General features: G+C 41.4%; 2 protein-coding genes, 1 long non-coding RNA gene and 1 other non-coding gene across 4 annotated transcripts; 2 read left to right on the top strand and 2 right to left on the bottom strand.

The window, feature by feature from the left end:
- Positions 1-499: 499 nt before the first annotated feature.
- Positions 500-4,702, top strand: LOC136719078 (zinc finger protein 883-like). Its single transcript, XM_066696910.1, has 2 exons — positions 500-556; positions 1,367-4,702. The coding sequence occupies exon 2, from the start codon at positions 2,026-2,028 to the stop codon at positions 3,370-3,372; it is 1,347 nt and encodes a 448-aa protein (XP_066553007.1). The 5' UTR covers positions 500-556; positions 1,367-2,025; the 3' UTR covers positions 3,373-4,702.
- Positions 3,987-4,502, bottom strand: LOC136719425 (gonadotropin subunit beta). Its single transcript, XM_066697346.1, has 2 exons — positions 4,310-4,502; positions 3,987-4,226 (listed from the first exon to the last, which is right to left on the bottom strand). The coding sequence occupies exons 1-2, from the start codon at positions 4,490-4,492 to the stop codon at positions 3,987-3,989; spliced, it is 423 nt and encodes a 140-aa protein (XP_066553443.1). The 5' UTR covers positions 4,493-4,502.
- Positions 4,703-11,794: 7,092 nt separating the features above from the next.
- Positions 11,795-11,876, top strand: trnal-uaa (transfer RNA leucine (anticodon UAA)). The gene has a single exon. It is a non-coding gene; the product is annotated as a tRNA-Leu (tRNA).
- Positions 11,877-18,835: 6,959 nt separating this feature from the next.
- On the bottom strand, positions 18,836-22,148 carry LOC136718916 (uncharacterized). The gene is made up of 3 exons (XR_010805332.1): positions 20,135-22,148; positions 19,800-19,954; positions 18,836-19,409 (listed from the first exon to the last, which is right to left on the bottom strand). It is a non-coding gene; the product is annotated as an uncharacterized LOC136718916 (long non-coding RNA).
- Positions 22,149-22,448: the final 300 nt, after the last annotated feature.

Genomic DNA, 22,448 nt, shown 5'->3' with positions numbered 1-22,448 from the left:
ATTTTATCTCAAATCTAATTGCATCATATCAAAGTGGATTTAGCACTACATTTGCTACACTCATTCCAAAGATCTGGACTCCCAAATATTTAATTAATAATATGCATCAAAATGATATCTCTCTTCCATGTCACTCAAGCTTCTGATTTAATCTTCCAATGTTTTATGTAGTCTTCTATGTCTTTTTTTTCTTTTTTTTTATCTCTTGGGATCCACTCTATAGTTTCTTCTGTCCATATTTGTTCTGTTCTTGTTGCAGAAACGCAAGGAAAATAAGCTTAAAAAAATGCAATACCATGAAATCATGCATTCATTTATTTAGCATTTCCCCCCATATTGCAAGGTTTAATCTTTATCGGTGCAAAACGATATGTTCTGCCAGGAGAGCTTCCCTGGCATAAAGTGGGCACTATTTATCTTCCCTTTGCGGAAGGGCAGGGGACCCCCGCCGGCACCAATCAGAGCCAAGAGGGGCGGGGCTTGTGTGAGAGCGCCGTGACGTCATTCTGTGTTGCTCCTTCCTGACGCCGGCGGAAGAAAAACACATGCAAAGCGAGTGAGTATCTGATATGTAAACCCGATCAATAAAAAACGGGAAAAGACCTGTCACAGTGGCGATTGACAATCCATCTGTGCGAGATTCTGGGTTTTGAGTTGAATAATTTTCACCCACCATCCAGTAGGCATATGAATGGCATGCAATGAAACCCTGCAGGGAGATATGTAACGTGGTGCAGCCGTTCAATATGATGCAGCATAATGTTGCTTGGCATTGCTCTTTTTGTTTCAATTGAATTCTGATTTCATAAAATCAAGCAGACTCATGTGCAGACAGATTTTGACTAAACATAAAGATTTGGGCTGAACAAAGAATCCCTACTGATGATCATTGCAATTATTATAATAATAATAATAATAATAATTATTATTATTATTATTATTATTATTATTATTATTATTATTATTATGTAGATTGAATTCATAATAAGAGATTCATTAATTGCCTTTCACCTGGACAAAATAATATAGTTATCTCAGTTTGATGGAGAGAATAGCTTGCATTAATTTGTTGTGTGTGGGTATAATACACTATAGCAGAATGATATTTACTTAAGAAAGTAAAATCAAGACAGAGTTGCAGTGTTTACGTTTGGCTACAAGTCTCTTGTTTTATGTATTAATTCATATGTATTTCTTTAGTATCATTGATGTTGGAGCGCAGACGGCTGTTGTATTTATGTATTAGATCATTAAGATGAATTCTGTATTTGGTCTCTTCTGACTTAAGTGGCTCAATTAGTAGCACTTCATCTTTCTTCTGTTGTTAAGGAGTGTCTTGTAATCTGCATTCTCTCTTTCTCCACAGAGCTAAGCTGTGAGGATTCACTGAACTAGGTGCTGCAAGATTCAATTACAACTGTCACGAACCCAACTTCTCAGCGGTCTGGCTACCGAAGACAAAACTGCATTTAAATTGTGCTGCAAGAAGCTGTTATATTATATACTGAGATGAAACTGAAACTGCAGCTTAACTCCTCTTCAGAAGATGAATTTCACCCTGAATTAACAATTAACGCTATCTGAACATCAGCAGGAGACCTCTGAAGATAAGAAACCACTTTGTGAAATCCAAATAAATCAATTGTATATTATATATTAGTGGCAGTAGCGTGAATTTAGCAATGTGAAAGCATTCCACATTTGGTTAATTAACAACTAAAATGCAATCAAGCATTGTTCGATTAACTATTGTTAACTGTTAACCTGATTACAGACAATCCAATAGTCCAATCCACAGAATTATAAATGAAATGATAATATATCTAGTGTGTGGTGTAGTGGCACACCCAAAACAATGTCTAATAACACCAAAGATATAATACCTAATGTGTAGTCTAATGGCATGTCTCTGTTGGTCAAAAATGAGTCTGAAATGGAGAGAGGATCTCACGTCACGTGCAATGGAGCTTCAGCAAATCAAATTAACTCAGACTGACCGATGTTAGAGACCAGCAGCACGTGGGCATGTCTGGATTACTGAACAACAACATGAGGATGCAGGCCACAGGACAAGTGATTGAAAATGTGAAATCAGAAAAGGCTGCAGAGAGTGTTTCAGGGCAAACCCATTTTATGAATCAACCTGTGGCTCAGATTTATGACCATGCTGCCAGTGATGCAACTCAGAACGGAAACACATCGGAGAGTAACCTCTCCAATCACGAGACCGAGTCCTGCAACGTTGCCGAGAACATCTCCGACTTGAGACTGGTCCTCGTCAAAGAGGAAGACCGAGGAGACGGCCAGCTTGGGCCCCCGGACTCCAGTGGGCATCTGTTCTCCTGTGCGGACTGTGAGACAGGCTTTCACTCCCTAGGAGATCTGCAGAACCACAGGCTGCTCCACTCGCAGCGCCGGACGCACGTTTGTCAGGACTGTGGGAAGGTGTTCCTGCGCTCGGGGGCTCTGATCATACACAGACGCACGCACACGGGGGAGAAGCCGTACTGCTGCCAGGTGTGTAACAAAGCCTTCGCCCGCTCTGGGGACCTCACCACGCACCGGCGGAAGCACACGGGTGAGAAACCCTACTCCTGCTCCCAATGCCAGAAGACCTTTAGCCAGCTCGGGACTTTGCAGAAGCACCAAAAGATCCACGAGGAAAACCGGTACGGGTGCGAGGAATGTGGCGAGAGCTTCAACCTGAGGGGACAGCTGAAGGAACACCTGGACGCCCACCACCTGGACAAGGATTACCCGTGTGGGGAGTGCGACGCTGTTTTCCAGCACCCCACTAACCTCAAACGCCACCAGAAGAACTCGCACAGCCTGGAGGCCAAGCCGCACTGCTGCCCCGACTGTGGCAAGACCTTCCGGCAGCTGAGCGACCTCAAGAAGCACCGGCGCGTCCACACGGGCGAGAAGCCGTACTCCTGCAGCGAGTGTGGCAAGTGCTTCTGCTGGCTGGAGACGCTGAAGCAGCACCAGCGGACGCACACGGGCGAGACTCCCTTCGACTGCGCCTTCTGTGGCAAGAGCTTCTCGCAGCTGGGCCACCTGCGCCAGCACGAGCTGATCCACACCGACCAGAGACCTCACCCCTGCACCGAGTGCCCCAAGCGCTTCCGCCTCCTGAGCGACCTGAAGAAGCACCTCCGCGTTCACAGTGGTGAGAGGCCCTACCGCTGCCCTCACTGCCCCAAGAGCTTCACCCAGACCGGGGGCCTCAGACAGCACCAAAGGGCAGCCCATTCGGGAGAGAGGCCCTACATCTGCAAGGAATGTGGGAGGACGTTCAATATCCTGGGGGACCTGAGAAGACATCACAGGGGCCACAAGGGCCATCAGCCGGAGGGAGAAGCACCTAGCTGATCCTTTCTCTTAAGACATGAGTTCTTTCTTCTCACTGGCCCAGACCGGCATGGCTGTTACAGCGTGAGATATTTGTCTTCTCACATAACATGCTAAGCTTTCCGTACTGTCTAGGGGTGGCTTTTTTGACATTTTTTTGAGGACTGTCTACTCATAATCTTGTCTCTAATATCAAAGAACCTGCAAAGTCCAGAAGGCAAATAAGCTTCTGCTGTTAAAATGACTGGACATTGTTGAAGATTTGAGATATTTGATTCAGAAGCGAGTCTTTAACATTACAAACCCTGCTCTCAATTTGACTTCTTCAAGGAGACACAACCTAGGGAATGAAACACAAGATTGACTGAGTTTGCTTTAAAAAATAAGCTTTATTAACAATAACGATTACAAGGCACAGTGTTTGCCTACATATTAAAGCATAAGTCTGTGACTTTACTGCATTTCTGTCCAGTAAACAATAGTTCAAGCTGTAGGGGTGAGTACCTGTCAGTCTGAGATGTTGTTTCTGTGTGTGTATGTGAATATGCAAGTAAGTCTGTCTCTATCTGTCTGTATTGTCTTCAGGATAGTGTAAATGTGTGTGTGTGTCTCAGCCTGCTTTTGGGGCGCAGTTTCTATTTGGCGGGGAGGTTCACTCGTTGAGTCATGCAGAAGTCTGGTCTCAGGCTCTCTATGGTGCAGTCTGATGTGTCCATAGTACAGAGGCTGCAGTCGCAACTTAGCGCTATAGGATAGGTAACAAAAGGGTCGACTCCAGGGGGACAGTCTGGCAACAGAATGGTCTCATAGCGGACATCCCGGTACGTACAGACGTGCTGATACACTGTGGACAGAGGACTCTTATAAACCGGCTCCTGGAATACAGACAGAAGGAGAACAGGGTTATAGGACACAGTCGCACACACATACACACACACATTCACACACGCACCGCTACCTTTGTGAGGCAGTGGCCGCTGCAGATGGTGGTCTGAAATGCCAGGCACTTTGGGCATCCGTCTTTCTCCACTGAAACCGTCTCGTTCACCAGTTCGCAAAGCCGAAGGTGAGCGCCGGTGCTTGGGATCAGCTCACACAGGGAGAGGGAGAGGAGCAAAATACATGTTGGGATAGCGGACATCCTTGTGGGAATGATAAAAGAGTTCGATTGACTTCCTGGTTTCGTACAAAAACATAATGGAAGGAGAACAGAAATGATTTTTGTCTTAACAGATATTGAGGTGTTAAGGGTACTTGAAATGAATATGCTTTAAAGAAGTTGTATTGGTCCTGTGGCATCTTGGAATTTTATTTTTCAAAGACTGGCCTGCTGTGTTTTTTTTTTTTTTTTTTGGGGGGGGGGGTATTTAAATAAATGTTTTTTATTTATGAATATGAATTTAATTTTGTTAAACTATAGTGCATTCCCACATTCCCACAAATACAATTTCAATTTGAAAATGTCTTTTGAATTTCCAATCCAATAATGAAAATCTGCATTATTTGGTGCTTATTTTCTGCCAAATATCTTCTGAATGAAATTTAGTTGTGATCCACTATTCCATGTGTCCTTTTGTCTTATAAACATACGATTCTTTTAAGCACTGAAATATGTTAATCTGAACATACCTGTTTCCTCTCGCATTGGAAAGTAACCATATTATCATTTAGAGATATCTTTAATTAATTTAAAGAAGTATTCAAATATTTAATAATTTCTCTAAATCATTTAAAGATATCTGCAAATCATTGAGATATCTGCAAACAACTTCCTGTATGTAGCTGAAGATGGTCACTTCCCGTTCACTTTTTCATTCATTTGTATGTAACTGAATGAGGAAACAGGAAGTGATAATCTCAGCCAACATACAGGAAGTAATTTTAAGATATCTGGGAATGATTTATAGATATCTCTAAATGACTTAAAGATATCTCATAATAATGTAGATATATTTAAATCATTCAGATATATCTTTAAAAAGCACCTTAATTAGATATATGTAAATAGTTTAAAGATCAGTTCAAGATATCTTTAAATAATTTAGAGATCTCAAAATATTTAAAGATATCTTGAAATGCATTTTGAGATATCTCTAAATGATAATTTGTCTTATCATAGTTTTAGTTAATAATCCAACAAATGATCCCCAGACTACAAGTGTAGCATTACAAGATTCAATTTTTCCTTTTTAAGTCCAGATTATGAACACTTAATTTGTTTTGTTTTATATTAAACACTATCATTGGTCAGATTTTTACCCACTTTTAAGATAAAACAGTTGTAGAAAAAATTAACTCCAATCCTGGTGTAAAAAGTCTTCATAAGTTATCAACATCAGTTTAATAATATTACATTTATGTTCATATATTAATATTATCCAGACTTACCTTTTGGTAATGGCTCAGCAGGCACTTGTGAAGTGATGGTCTACAATAACAGAGGCAGGTTTTTATAGTTTAAGGGCTGCTGCCATGGCATTATAGCACAGCCCACACAGTGTCCTTTACCCACTGCCATTCATGCAACGCTAATCCACCTTATTGAAGAGTCACTGACACCATCCTTTCCTTGATTGCTAAATCACACATCTGCGTTTTAAGTCAAGGACCTTTGAAGTTAAAAACTCAACTGAGGAACAAACAAGTCACTATAAAATGGTTTATATACAGCTCTGGAAAAAATTAAGAGACCACTGCAAAATGATCAGTTTCTCTGGTTTTACTATTTATAGGTATGTGTTTGGGTAAAATGAACATTTTTGTTTTAATCTATAAACTACTGACAACATTTCTCCCAAATTCCAAATAAAAATATGAATGGAATGGAATGGTTGCCATACATGTAGAGATGCTGATTTAAGAAAAAGTTGCAGTGGTCTCTTAATTTTTTCCAGAGCTGTATATTTAATCAGGGTATCCTATGAATCAAAAGGAATAGAGATATAAGTCTGCCTCTTACACTTCATATCATAGAATTCTGAAAATAATCAAGATATAGGATTTAAAAATATATATATTGTACATGAAGATGGTTCAAAGTCTATGCAGTTTTAGCATGGTTTTAATATCTCAGAAGCTGCCAAGAAGCAGTAAGAATACATACATTGCACCTTTTACAATAACCCATTTTAATATAGGATAGAAACTTGAAATTGAATGAATGTTATATATATTTATTTAAAAAAAAAAAAAAACTTCTTGTATAAGTGGAGGTCAGTTTGTTGAAATCAATTAATCTGCTTCATCCAGTTTGTCAGAGAAAATATAAACCTGTGTTGGAAACACCCAAGGTCTTTACATCGATAGACGTAATGGGGTTTGGATTTCTTTCCTGTTACGTTTGTGATCTTTCAGCTGAAGGTTACAGCGAAGGGTACATGCAATCTGCTCATCTTTGCGCTCTCAAGGACTAAATCAAACTGGTTTGTTTACTGGCACCACAAATCACCTGTAATAGATTTTAGATAACATTACTTGGCTGATGCGAACTAATAATGGAAAAAATTAAAAACAAGCAATATTACATTTTCAGTCCTGTGTCTATAACTGTTCCCAGTCTGTACCTTTTGAATTATTATTATCATTTTATGAACAAATATATAAACAACCACCACAAAATAGTATTAGTGATGAATAAAATAACCAAAAAAAATGCTCCATTGATTGTTTGAAGAAGACCATTTATTTTTTCCTCCATCCACATGCAAATTGCCAAAAGGTTGGAAAGGCAAATTGTTATGCTTGGTACTTTTTGATGCTTCACAGCTTGACCCCATGAATCAGTTGTCTGCAGGGCAAAGTGGATGTGCAGATTGCAGAGCAACTGGACGTAATATTCAGGTATGTGGACTACTGGTAAAGAAAAACAGGTCATATCCACATCAGTTGAGAACAAAAACATGAATGATTTTGTAAAACTCTGGAGTCTGTTGTGCAGACAAGGCAACTAGTTGTATAAACTTCACATAGAAATGTGTTTACTGGAGGGGTTTGCGTAGCATAACTTTAGACATGCTGGTTTTGTTGGGTGGCTGTCTTGCTGCCTTTGCCAAATACCTGATCTCCTTCTCAGACTCACGGCAGCCCTGTGGCATTCTGGGAGTACAAGATGTTTGTGTTCATATTCCAGAGAAAATTCCACTGAAAACAGACATCTTTGGAGAGTTACAATGTGTCAGTCCTTAAAGCGTGGTTGTGTCAAAGATCTCTGGAAATCCTCTCATCTTCACTGTCTGCAGGCTGAGAAGAACCTCTTTCTGGAGGAGCAGGTGCAGATGCTCCTTCAGAGGAATGAAGATCTAAGAGCCCAGCTTGTGATCCACCGAGCTCATATCCAGTCACTTCTAGTCTCTTCCTATTCTCAGTTCTCACTGCACCAATAATACATTGTGGTTGTTTTTTACAATGCTGTCTGTACCAATTATCTATTGCATTAGCAGCATATGATTTCCATATAATAGCTTGCTAAAATTGTGTAAGAGCGAAGTGTTTCAAAATTGTTTTGTAAGTGTTGCACATTGACTTAAAAAAAGTTTAATAGATTCCAAAGGCATCACCTCCTTGTTCTTGAATGTCATTATTTGCTCTCATATTTTAAAGACTTTGTTTCTAACAGTAGCATTTAAAAACAGTAAACTCAGAGAGACCATTATGAGCCCTCAACTGAAAATGTGTATTATACAAGCTAATGTAGTCCTTTAAATCCAGTTCAAGTGGGTTCCTAACCATCTGAATATTTTTTGCAGTGTTTAGAAAATTAGAGATGCAGGAAATCATAATATAAAAGTCTACTAGGTGGAAGTTTAACATTGTGAGTGAAAACCAAGACCTATGGCATCAAACCAAAAAACTGCTCACGGATGGATAGTTTTTTAAACTGGTTCCCAATTTGTGACCTTTGCAATTCTAAACAACAAATCAGCACTTAATTGCAAAATACATTCCCTCTTTCAATTTGCACAATAATTAAGTAGCTTCATTCTGGATCATTTTGTATTCTCATCAACATTCAGTACAGTATCATGTCCTGTTAAAGCAGTTTAAAAAATGTGTTAAAGAAACATGCTTGTAGTCTTCTCTTGACAATTTGGGTCATGATTAAGTCTGCCTGCTGACTGCAGATTACAAACCCTTCACATAACAACAAGTTTCCACTTGGTGGAAGCAAAAGCTGACTTCAGGGAGTGGATTTGTCAAATCAGAGAGCCATACTTCTCATGCTCAGTCAATAAACAAAGTTCTGCATATAGAAGGAGAAATTGGCATGTCTGTTTATCTATTCTGTGTTAAAGGTCTGCAAAGACAGGGTAAGGTGAACTGTGACTTTTTTCATGGACTGAATCATACTTGCCATGGTAAATGCAGGTGATGTCTTCCTTTTTCCATACTAACACATTTTCACATTTTGTTTTAACATGTTTAAAGCTCATTGTACTCAATGGCTGCCCATATTTAATAATAATGAAGGCACCGAGTGTCACAGAGCCAGGATCATTGGTCAAATAATCTGGGGTATCCCCAATTGACACTCACCAGCTGTCTTAGGATAAAGTAGACTCAGACATCTCATACCATTCTGCCTTCATGCTGGGCCTGCCATTAAGCACTGCCTCCAACTTCTCATAAGGAGGCTGTACTGAAGGGTCAGACTTCTAGAACTCTGCCATAGTGTCTGGTATATGAAAATCCATACTGTGAAGTACACTTTTATTTCTTATTTTCCTAACCATACATCTCTCTTTGTTTCTTAGTGTTATTTGGAGTTGGTGTCATTTTTGCATTTAATGACCACTGGCAGTGTGGTCTGCTCAAATATTATTGGCAATTAGTTTAATTGATTTACTTTCAATACTGTGCCCTTTCTTCCATCTTTACTCTGCTTTTGATATCTTCACCATCTGTGCAGATTTGTTGGCCGAAGTACATTTCTTATATATTACACATGAGCTCATGCATCCTTCACCAGATATATAATAATAATAATAATACAAATACATTAACATAGTAATCAATATTATTATGATCTACATCGATCTTCTCTGTCTGTACAATGCTGTGGAACAACTGTATTTGAACTTATAATATAGTTTAATAAAGTAGTATAATAAACTTTTAGTTATAGGATTTGATGTTGGGCTTCAAAATTTAAATAGGGCTACATATAACGCATGTACGAAGAATAACAAGTAGAACCAATCTGTGACTACATAACCCATGTTTCAAAAACATGCGAGCACAGTTCAGTGTGCACCATCATTGCATTGGACTAAATCTTCAGTCATACAGCGTTATACACTCACCTAAAGAATTATTAGGAACACCTGTTCAATTTCTCATTAATGCAAATATCTAACCAACCAATCACATGGCAGTTGCTTCAATGCATTTAGGGGTGTGGTCCTGGTCAAGACAATCTCCTGAACTCCAAACTGAATGTCTGAATGGGAAAGAAAGGTGATTTAAGCAATTTTGAGCGTGGCATGGTTGTTGGTGCCAGACGGGCCGGTCTGAGTATTTCACAATCTGCTCAGTTACTGGGATTTTCACGCACAACCATTTCTAGGGTTTACAAAGAATGGTGTGAAAAGGGAAAAACATCCAGTATGCGGCAGTCCTGTGGGCGAAAATGCCTTGTTGATGCTAGAGGTCAGAGGAGAATGGGCCGACTGATTCAAGCTGATAGAAGAGCAACTTTGACTGAAATAACCACTCGTTACAACCGAGGTATGCAGCAAAGCATTTGTGAAGCCACAACACGTACAACCTTGAGGCGGATGGGCTACAACAGCAGAAGACCCCACCGGGTACCACTCATCTCCACTACAAATAGGAGAAAGAGGCTACAATTTGCACAAGCTCACCAAAATTGGACAGTTGAAGACTGGAAAAATGTTGCCTGGTCTGATGAGTCTCGATTTCTGTTGAGACATTCAGATGGTAGAGTCAGAATTTGGCGTAAACAGAATGAGAACATGGATCCATCATGCCTTGTTACCACTGTGCAGGCTGGTGGTGGTGGTGTAATGGTGTGGGGGATGTTTTCTTGGCACACTTTAGGCCCCTTAGTGCCAATTGGGCATCGTTTAAATGCCACGGCCTACCTGAGCATTGTTTCTGACCATGTCCATCCCTTTATGACCACCATGTACCCATCCTCTGATGGCTACTTCCAGCAGGATAATGCACCATGTCACAAAGGTCGAATCATTTCAAATTGGTTTCTTGAACATGACAATGAGTTCACTGTACTAAACTGGCCCCCACAGTCACCAGATCTCAACCCAATAGAGCATCTTTGGGATGTGGTGGAACGGGAGCTTCGTGCCCTGGATGTGCATCCCACAAATCTCCATCAACTGCAAGATGCTATCCTATCAATATGGGCCAACATTTCTAAAGAATGCTTTCAGCACCTTGTTGAATCAATGCCACGTAGAATTAAGGCAGTTCTGAAGGCGAAAGGGGGTCAAACACAGTATTAGTATGGTGTTCCTAATAATCCTTCAGGTGAGTGTATATGTCAGCTATATCGTCTGCCCTGAAACCGGAGCTTATGTCTTGCGTTACACTGCGCGTCAGAGTCTGAGTCGCAGCTGCGCACTGCCGCCCGAGTCAGCCACCATGACTAGCACACATCTCCAGTAACCAGAATAGGAGCAAACGAGGCGATTTCAGCATCAGAAACACTATTTGAAGGTTAGTATATAACATTTTCCACATGGTTTTTATTCATAAATAGCAAAGTGATCATAATTTTAAGATATGTCTTGTATTTTTTTTACACGTAAGGATGTAGGCCTGCAGTAAGCCTGTACTCTGGGCAGAGTAGGAGACCAGTCGTGTTACAGATTAGGGCCTACCTCCGTGTATGTAAATATTACGTGTAAAAAAACAACTTGACACATCTGATGTGAGAACGAATTCGTCAAATGTTCGTATGCGACTTTGAAACAAATTCAACTTAATGTATTACGCGGTTTATTTGCCTATCTAGGTGTAACCTAAATATATTCCATATCCTTTGCTAGTCTGCACTAATAATGGCGGGCAGCTAGTTTCTGTGAAAGTACGTGTACTCAAGCACAATATAATGCTAAAACCTCATTTGGCTCGCTAATTGCACTTTTGGATCTAGCTACATGGCCTGAACCTTAACTCTGTTAGTACGATTATAACGGGGAGTTTCGTCTTCTCCGCAGAGATGCATCGTGGGTTTGCAAGGAGATCCGGTGGCGATACTCTCCCCTATCTAAATAATGGGAAAACGGCTTAATTAAGAACAAAACTTCATCAATAAAAAAAAGAATGATAAATACATAGAATTACAATATATAGGTAGAAAAGCGCCAGCGGAACTCCTGACAACCCCGTCATGCATCGCGTCACAAAGAGTGTCATTCATGACGTCATATAAAAAAACGCGCAATACATTGTGAAGTGCAGAGCCGCAGTGGCCGAGCGGTAAAGGCGATGGACTTAAGATCCATTGGGGTTTCCCTTCGTAGGTTCGAATCCTACCTGTGGCGTGTCATGTTTTGATAGTCCCGGAGTCTTAAACAGCTGACAGTGCAGAATGGAAAGCTGTTCTGTGTATCCGAAGCAATGGATCTATCTTGGGGACCTTCATCCAGTGGATTGACAGACTGAGGATGAGCCGATATCGCTAAAGTGCATAATTACACTTTTACATTGAATTTATTCTCATACCTCAAAAAATACTCGTTGTAAATATCTATTTTCTATGACAATCTAAAATTGACATTTTAGAATAAAACACAGTTGGCTTCTCCTGGGATAATGTTGTTTAATTCTGGCTGCTTTGAACATTATTTCAATTTATCTTGGGTGGAGGAATAAACTTAAAAATATATATTTGGACAGTTCTTTCAAAGTAATTATATACATCTAGCTGCAAAGGTATTTTAAGAATCGATAAGCGTAATAGAAATGAGGGTTATTTTCTAAAATTGAATCGAACTGCTGCAATAACAATTGCTCAGCACTAGTCCTGTGTTATAGCTGAACAACTATTAATGATTATTTACATAATTATCATTCTCAGACAGTATTTTTCCATTTTGTTCCATGTTCTTATTTGATGGCCATTGCTTCAATTTTGGGGCTTAGATGTATCTTTCTGTTTCCAAAACAGGTGCAGACATCAAAGAAGCAATTGAAATTCAAAAAACACTGCTGAAAATAACACACTACATGGCCAAAAGTATGTGAACACCCCTTCTAATTAGTGGATGTGGCTATTTCAGTCACACCCATTGCTGACAGGTGTATAAAATCAGTCACATAGTCATACAATCTCCATATACAAACATTGACAGCAGAATGGGCCGCACTGAAGAGCTCAGTGACTTTCAACATGGCCCCGTTCCAATGTTCCCATATCTAGTGGAAAGCCTTCCCAGTAGAGTGGAGGCTGTTATAGCAGCAAAGGGCGGACCAACTCCATATGAATGCCCGTGATTTTGGAATGAGATGTTTGATGAGCAGATGTCCATATACGTTTGACCGTGAAGTGTAACTAATTCATTGTAGTTTGCCAGAAAGTCCTTTAGCAGGGGTTTTCAAACCAGTCCTGGAGTACCCCCTGCCCTACTGGTTTTTGTTCCAACCTAGGTCTTAATTACTTAATCAAATGGTATATTGCTTTGTTAGGTCAATTAAGGATTCAATTAAGCAATTAAAACCTTGGTTGGAACAGAAACCAGCAGGGCAGGGGGTACTCCAGGACCGGTTTGAAAACCACTGTCTTAGAGCAAGCAAATATTTGAAGTAAATATTTTTCTTTGTGAAGCCTATGTCAAGAAATGCCTTAATTAAAAATGTAATTTCCAAATGTAAAAGGAGACTTTGTCAGCACAGGTAATAATAAAAAAGGTGTGTGGTGAATTTTTACTTTTTGTCTTCAATTTGTTGGAGTCTGCCCATTGCAAGGTAGTGTTTTACATGATTATTGGTTTACATTAAATGCTATACATAAAGCATTTAGGCCCCAACATCTATAAAGAGCCCCCTTCCAACATATGAATAATCAACTTTTCCTACAATGCAATGTGTTCTACATTTGTACATCATTCAGTGATTCCCAAAGCCTGGGTATGGATGTTATTTGAATAATTACTGTTGTGTAGCAGCCTATTTCTTCCTGAATAACTCATACACATATTAATGTGGTGCTTATAATTACAGTTGACTCAGAATTCAGAATTTAGAATCATTTATAGATTGTCTAAATTGCTCATTTATATAGGAGTTAATGTCACCATCTGCTGGGTTCATCTTGTCTCTAGTATTCACATGTAATGTGAGATATAAGATACATTTAGTGTTGAACCAAGGTTCTGATAGGAAAAGCTGTATTCTGAATAACCATACGTGTCCTGCTATTGCAAAAAATCACTTAACATTCATAGCCATGGTCTATATATTATTTATATATATGATGTGTAAGTCTTAACTCAGAACAAATCATTTCACATGTTGGACTCTTGCACTACAGGTGAGGTAATTGCTTCCTGTTGGATTATACTCTCATAGCAGAGTTGAATATGGCAACAACACGTCCCAGAATGTGCAAGTTTTTACAATGAAAATAATTGTACTTCTCTATATCTTCAATAACCCACCTCCCATTTGAGGGATCCTGGTTATAAATAAACCAATCAAAACAATTTGTTACGGAGTTATGTGAAAGTGAACATCTTTTATTTCAAAATTGGATCGAATAAAGTTTCAATACTTTATCTTATTACAAATGTTCATATTCTGTGAAGGGACAGGGATTGTTGGGTTTGCATATTTCCACATATTCAAATCATTTTATGTGAAGACTATGCACTAGGGCTGGCAGTGCGCCGGCTTTGCTAGCTCTGGCTCCGGAGTGGCCCCAAAGATTCAGCTGCAGCTCCAGGCCGGCTCTGCAGCTGATGAAGAGCCCCTGCTCCGGCTCAACAGCCACACAAAAGGGATCATTATTTATAACATTTCCATTTTTACATCTCTTATGAAAATAACTTTAACAAAACCAAAATATTAATAGCAAACATCTGTTTAAGCATTCAAACATAAAAAGTAGAAAACTGTAAAGATGTCTGTGGCAATTAGGGTTGCCAGCCGGCCAGTATTTTTCTGGACTGCCTGGTATTTTCACACTACGAGGCCAACAGTATGTGGACACCCCTTCTAATTCGTGGATTTGGCTATTTCAGCCACACTCATTGCTGACAGTTGTATACAGTGACTCTCAAAAGTATTCACCCCCCTTAGACTTTTCCACATTTCATTGTGTTACAACATGAAATCAGAATGGATTTAATCAGGAGTTTGTGCCGCTGATCAACACAGAAAATGTCTGTAATGTCAAAGTTAGAAACATAATCTGCAAATTGTATACATTAATTACAAATACAACACAGAAAATAATTGAATGCATAAGTAATCACCTCATTCAGGCAATATTTGGCCAAACTGCCTCTGGAAGCAGCGTCAGCATAAGAACTGTTCTTTGGGAGCTTCATGAAATGGGTTTCCATGGCCGAGCAGCTACACAAGCCTAAGATCACCATGCACAATGCCAAGCATCGGCTAGAGTGGTGTAAAGCTCACTGACATTGGACTCTGGAGCATTCAATTATTTTCGGTTTGGTATTTGTAATTAATGTATACAATTTGCAGATTATGTTTCTAACTTTGACATTACGGACATTTTCTGTGTTGATCAGCGGCACAAACTCCTGATTAAATCCATTCTGATTTCATGTTGTAACACAATAAAATGTGGAAAAGTCCAAGGGGGATGAATACTTTTGGGAGAAACTGTATACAGCTGTCAGCAATGGGTGTGGCTGAAATAGCCAAATCCACGAATTAGAAGGGGTGTCCACATACTGTTGGCCTAGTAGTGTAAAAATACCGGACAGTCCAGAAACATTCTGTCCGGCTGGCAACCCTAATTGCCACAGACATCTTTACAGTTTTCTATCTTTTTATGATTGAATGCTTAAACAGATGTTTGCTATTCATAGTTTGGTTTTGTTAAACAGTTATTTTCATAAGAGAAGTAAAAAAGGAAACGTTATAAATAATGATCGCTTTCTTGTGGCTCCAGAGCTGGAGCTGGGGCTGCTGGAGCCGGCCTGGAGCTCAAGCTGACCCTCTGGAGCCACTGCGGAGCCGCAGCCAGCAAACCCGGAGCACTGCCAACCCTAGGTGGTGGGGAGCACGTGCGCTGTGGCGCATTACAGCGACCAACAAGGCTGCAGTGTGTCCTGGCGAAGGGGCAATTGCCAGGTCGTCTTAAGAGGACTGCAGCTCTGCCAGGAGGTTCAGTAGTAGCGGGAGCCGAAAGTCTGGAGCCATTGAAGCCCTGCCATCACTCTGGGAAAAGGCCAGCTCAAAGATATGGAGGCGATTGCGTCTGGAGTGAGGCGGGGTCCTCGTGTCCTCTTCGTCTGTGGTCAGGTCCAGACACACATGTCCATCCGCATGAGGAAGCATGCGGTGGACACACATGGCTCAGCAGTGTAAGCGGGAGACAGAAGCGCGAGACTTCTCCATCCTCACCAAGTGCTCCGTTCGAAAAGGCACTTGACCCATGAATGAGGCAAGCTGTAGATCAGGGGTCTCTAACCCTGGTCCTGGAGAGCCCCAATCCAGTTTATCTGATAGGTCACCCTAAATCACCAATTTCTAAATACTAGGAACACATGTGAGTTATTAATCAATTAAGCAAATAAACCAAGGGAGCTCTTGCTCAGAGAGGCTGCAGGTATTCTGATAATTGCTTCAATGGTTTCTAAATTACTGAATTTACCAAACCAAAGCTTCCATCCTTCCTAAAACCTGCTGGATGGGGCTCTCCAGGACCAGGGTTGGAGACGCCTGCTGTAGATCAATACTAAGTCTCCTGCTAGAGGGCTTTTTGTTTACTGCAGGCTTCCCAGATCCTCACCAGCACTTATCCAGGACTCTGTAAACCTAAACTGACATCAAACCGAGTTGAAAGTCAGTCTCACCTGATCACTTTCCCGCGAATCCTGCGCTCTGAGCTTCGGACTTTAGTTGGAGTCTGCCAGCCCTCTCGTCCTGCAGGAGAGCAATCAGTCACACCATCAGCAACAGTGCAGTTCATATCGTAGCGCTTTTTAAATGGCAAACCCAGACTGCCAAGACACAGCCTAAGGCATGACAGAATTGTCTGGTGTGCCCAGACCTCTCTCACACCTCCTGTACGATCTTTGGATTCCTGTCGTGACCTTTTAGAAGTGCAGTGCCAAGCTGTTGGGCAGGGATGTGTTGAAGTGTGCTCCTGTTTGAGCTTGCGGTTTTGTATTACCTCTATATGAAGGCTTTTGTCTTATGTAAAGTATGGTTGCATGTTCGGTCTATTGGCTAGCAGGGTGCACAGAAGCCACATGTTGTCAGCCAGTGGAAAATGCAATGTATGTATATATGTTGCTTCATGTGCACACAGGGGATCTCAGAACGACAGCAGCAGAAGAGGGACAGAGAGCTCTGAGGGTTTAGGCAGCTGGAACAGTGAATACACAGTGTCAGAGGCAGCATAGGACATCATTAGTTAGATCAGACCTGTTGGATCATATTTACTACTCTGTAATCCAGTCCTGGGCAACCCTGCTAAAACCACTGGGCAAAAGGCAGGAATCGCTTCATTCGTACCTTGTCGAGCTTTGCAGCCTTTTCCAGGTCATCAAAGCTGGAGGTCTCTCCTTTCAAGACCAATTCCAGCTCATAGACTTTCCTTTAATCTTCCTTTACGTTTTCCTGCCGACCACCTCTCTCTTTCTGCAGCTCGGCAGCGACACACTGCATCTTTTGCAGTTCTTTCTCCAGCCTGCAGTTGATCTTGCTCTTCTCCTGCAAGTCTTCAGACAGCTGCTGGATCTGCTGCTGCTTAGAAACCAAGTCCTTGCAGTGCCATTTTTCATCATCCAGGACCTTCTCAAGGTGGGCAGTCAGCTGTTGCATCTCGGCCCGATCTCTCTTGCGGGCCAACAGCAGGGACTGGGGGAGGGAAGGATGCTTGTATAATATTTGTCACTTGTTAAAATGGCAGCTTTTATAGAACACTTTCTTTGCCGATTCAGAATGGAATTGTGGCTTTTCTTCAAGGTGGCAGCAACTTCACAATCTTTAATTTAAAAAATACACTCACCTAAAGGATTATTAGGAACACCTGTTCAATTTCTCATTAATGCAATTATCTAACCAACCAATCACATGGCAGTTGCTTCAATGCATTTAGGGGTGTGGTCCTGGTCAAGACAATCTCCTGAACTCCAAACTGAATGTCTGAATGGGAAAGAAAGGTGATTTAAGCAATTTTGAGCGTGGCATGGTTGTTGGAGCCAGACGGGCCGCTCTGAGTATTTCACAATCTGCTCAGTTACTGGGATTTTCACGCACAACCATTTCTAGGGTTTACAAAGAATGGTGTGAAAAGGGAAAAACATCCAGTAAGCGGCAGTCCTGTGGGCGAAAATGCCTTGTTGATGCTAGAGGTCAGAGGAGAATGGGCCGACTGATTCAAGCTGATAGAAGAGCAACTTTGACTGAAATAACCACTCGTTACAACCGAGGTATGCAGCAAAGCATTTGTGAAGCCACAACACGTACAACCTTGAGGCGGATGGGCTACAACAGCAGAAGACCCCACCGGGTACCACTCATCTCCACTACAAATAGGAAAAAGAGGCTACAATTTGCACAAGCTCACCAAAATTGGACAGTTGAAGACTGGAAAAATGATGCCTGGTCTGATGAGTCTCGATTTCTGTTGAGACATTCAGATGGTAGAGTCAGAATTTGGCGTAAACAGAATGATAACATGGATCCATCATGCCTTGTTACCACTGTGCAGGCTGGTGGTGGTGGTGTAATGGTGTGGGGGATGTTTTCTTGGCACACTTTAGGCCCCTTAGTGCCAATTGGGCATCGTTTAAATGCCAAGGCCTACCTGAGCATTGTTTCTGACCATGTCCATCCCTTTATGACCACCATGTACCCATCCTCTGATGGCTACTTCCAGCAGGATAATGCACCATGTCACAAAGGTCGAATCATTTCAAATTGGTTTCTTGAACATGACAATGAGTTCACTGTACTAAACTGGCCCCCACAGTCACCAGATCTCAACCCAATAGAGCATCTTTGGGATGTGGTGGAACGGGAGCTTCGTGCCCTGGATGTGCATCCCACAAATCTCCATCAACTGCAAGATGCTATCCTATCAATATGGGCCAACATTTCTAAAGAATGCTTTCAGCACCTTGTTGAATCAATGCCACGTAGAATTAAGGTAGTTCTGAAGGCGAAAGGGGGTCAAACACAGTATTAGTATGGTGTTCCTAATAATCCTTTAGGTGAGTGTAGAATGCAATGAACACAAAGTATTGTGTTCCCAATTCATCATTATCATAATAATAATAATAATAATAATAATTTGTTACCACATATATATGCTAAGTTGTGATAAAATTTAACTTCCGTACATCCACATTAAACTGTGCTCTACAGCACAATAATTGAGGAAAGGGTCATCTAATGAGTATGTGGGTAAGGGTGCTAATTATCAGTTTGCTTAACAGTACTATCACTATGAAAGCACTGAGAAACCCAGTGTCAATGCCACAGTTTCTTACTACATCACATCAGCCCCATAATCCTTTTGTGCCGCCCAAGGCAATAACAGTCTGGATACCTTTACTTCCTGCTTGCTCGATCTCAGCTGCTCTGTCAGACTGCTTACGAGTTGTTCAAGGCTGTCCCGGATGTCCTTCATTTCCTCCAATTCGCACATGGTTGCAGCCAGCATCTGGTCCTTCTGCCGAGACAGATCATTACCGGCTTCCTTAACTTCCTCCTCCTGTTGCCACATGGCCGAAGCCAGGAGTTCAAATTTCTCTTCCTCCAGAGCGTCCCTCTCTTGCTTTACTTCCTCCAGTTCCCTCCTGGCTGAAGCAAGTTGTTCGTCCTTCTCCTGGACCACAGCGTCCCGGTCTCTCATCACTTCATCCAGTTGTTTCCTGGTTGAAGCCAGAAATTGTTTCATCTCCTGAGCTTGAAGTCTGTGAACACTTGTACAGTATATGTCATTTTCTCTACATCTCTACATGCTGCTCAAGGAAGAGAAACCACAAGAAGGGGGATATCTAGCAGCTGTGAGAAGTGACTTATAACAGTTGGTTTAATTTCTGTTTCAGTCATTTGGAGCAAACGTCAAAGTAAAAAGAAATCAATTTCCATCTATGCTGTGGAGTCATCGCTTTCAATAGACCAAACTTTAGTGACCCTGTGGCTGATGATCAGTAGGGTTCGTTGGGACAAACACTTGCAAAGTAGTGGAAATGACCGACCCCCAAAACACAACAGTATTAATAGCAACAGTATTAATAAACATGTGTTTCACCCCTAACCTCAATTGATTAATTTCCTCCTCCATGGAGGCCATCTTCTGGGCTGATGACTCTTCAGTCACCTGGTCCACAAAGGCCACAGACAGAAGGTCCTCTGGCCTCTTCCCCAGCACCACCGGCTGTACCGCTGTGTAGTTGCCACTCAGAACTCCTTGCTAAAACAAAGCAAATGCAAAATGAGGAAAAATACTTCTAGGCATTTAAGTGAGCCTCAAGACATTGAATCTCTGATCAGTCTCCAGTCCAGTTCTTTAAAGTGTGGGGTCTTGGTGTAAGAAAGAGAAAGTCTGGACCTGACCCTTCCACCAATATCACAGATGTATTGATTTACTCACGCAAGGCGTCCGCGCCACACCGAATCCCGACGCAATCCATGATGCTCCTCGTCTCCACAGATTTGGGTTGACAACAGATTCTCTCTGTCTGGTACCCATCTCTAAATCAGAGCTCTCTGCAAGAAACCAACTTCCATCAGCAAAAACATTGGTATCTAAACTGGTGAAACTATTGTCACATCTAAAATATGTCAATCACATGGACATTATTCTCAATAGTACTTGTAGACCTACTAGTACACATTGTTAGGTATTTATTTATCTATGTCTGTACAATTGTTTAGGACTTTAACAGAGACTAAATGTCTATACATATGTCCTATTGAAATAGAACAGTGTTTTTCAATTGTCTCACACTGGTAGCATATACATATGTTCTATGGATATGTTTTAATTTAGATACATTTAATAAATAATACATTGAAAACCACAGGTTATATTTACAGGAGAATAAAAGGCCTTACCTTCTAGTAGCTTATCTTCAAGGAAAATGACCATAATGCAACGTGACCTGAAATATAGAACTTGGGTCCAATTGTGACGTCATAAGCCCATCCCGCTGGTTTAATGAGAGGCTGGTCTCGTTGACAACGCCACTGGACGGAAGCCTCGGAGGCACAAGAATGTTACTGTACACTGTTCTAGAGCGCACCGGCAAAAAGCGAATTACAGCAGTTGTTTCAAATGAAGAAGCAGTGAATGGTTTATATAAAACACCATTTTAATTGTTGTTATTTTCCAAACATCTTAATCCAAGGCTCGATTTGCACACATTACAAGGGGTTTAAAAATGATTATGGTGTTTGCAATTCAAAAATACTTTGTTTTAAAGCGTAATAATAGAAATGTAAATCTGTAAATGCATGCACAAGAAATAAAAGGGAGTTGTAGTACAGATAAGGTCAGTAGAGGGCGATAGTGTGTTCCTGTCTTGGGCAACACTAGTGCTGACCGAGGCTGAGCGTCTTGCATTAGCAACCTGATGCACAATCTGTTTTAACACTCATTTTAGGATGCTAACAATATACTGCCTATGCTATATACTAACCCAAAATCCATTTCTGCATCTCCCGTTTTCATACTTACACATAGCAATATGAATGAAATGCTTGATTAGTCCCACCCAGTCAGTGATTTGCGTGCACTCATTCTATCGCTGGCCCACTGCGGGCCCGTGTGGGAATATTTTGTCGCCTCATCCCCTCATATATAATCTACCCGCATATTGATTGAGCAGTGGCACTGAGAGACTGCCATTACAATATCAGACACGATCATCGGTACTAGCAGCCTGAAGAGTGTGGCTCCACGGACAGGCCGGCTCTCCTGCTCTAGAAGCGCACAGACGCTGCGGCCCTCGGAGGCGAGCTCTCCTCGCATTGCTCGGCTCTGGACGCGGACCAGCAGAGCCACTTCTCCGCACAGAGGCAGAGCCAGTTTCCCGCTGAGAGACTGCTTTACAGAGCTGCTACAGCATCGCAACGGCGCGGCGCTTCAAGAGCACTGAATACAAACCCGAGTCCATTGCGGGTCATCCAGCATCCGAGCCGCTGCTCAATGCGCAGCTACTGGTCAGCGCTGCAGGGATTGTCCGAAACTACAGCTGCATCCCCCCAGACACAGCCAACAAGGCCATCATCCCCAGGGCCGTGTCTGTCCATTTTGGGGCCCCAATCAAAGCTCAGTTTAGGGGCCCCTCCACCTCTAGCTGTCATGCCAATGCCAGTTAAAATGGGAGAGAGACGGATTTTATTACCTTGGAAAACGTCTTCAATTTGCGCTCTTTCACTGACTGAAGCTGGCAGAGGGACGGTGGCTCAAATGTCTCATGAGGCCGAATGAAATGAGCGTTTGTAAATAGACAGACGTGCGATTGGGTGTGTAGGGCGCTATAAAATCCGGGTTGTGGAGAACAGACAGAATCGCGGCATTCAGGGGCTTTGATCCGCTTTCTGAAAAAGTACAGGAGTCTTCAGTTTTATTGTTCAACCAAACACTAGCACTAGTTACTACACAAATGCAAAATAAACGTAGTAATAATAAATACACAACACAAACTGAATAAAATACATATTTAAAACACGGATGTGCAAATGGTTTCATATTTATAAAGTGTCCGACTTAAGATCCAGACTTTAAAAGGAGCATTTGAAATACACTTTTTAGATTCAAATAGATCTTTTAAAGAACTATAAATGAATGCGATTCTCTGTTGTTATTGTTGTTTTGAAGTTTTACACACGTGTGATTTCAGTGATGTTGTGTGTGCAGGTCCTGTGCCACAAACACCGACATGACTGTCTGGCTTTAACGA

Source organism: Amia ocellicauda, chromosome 23 (genome assembly GCF_036373705.1).
Source record: "Amia ocellicauda isolate fAmiCal2 chromosome 23, fAmiCal2.hap1, whole genome shotgun sequence".
Classification (NCBI taxonomy): domain Eukaryota; kingdom Metazoa; phylum Chordata; class Actinopteri; order Amiiformes; family Amiidae; genus Amia; species Amia ocellicauda.
Note: the sequence above shows the minus strand (reverse complement) of the source record. Positions and strands in the feature narration are given on the sequence as shown.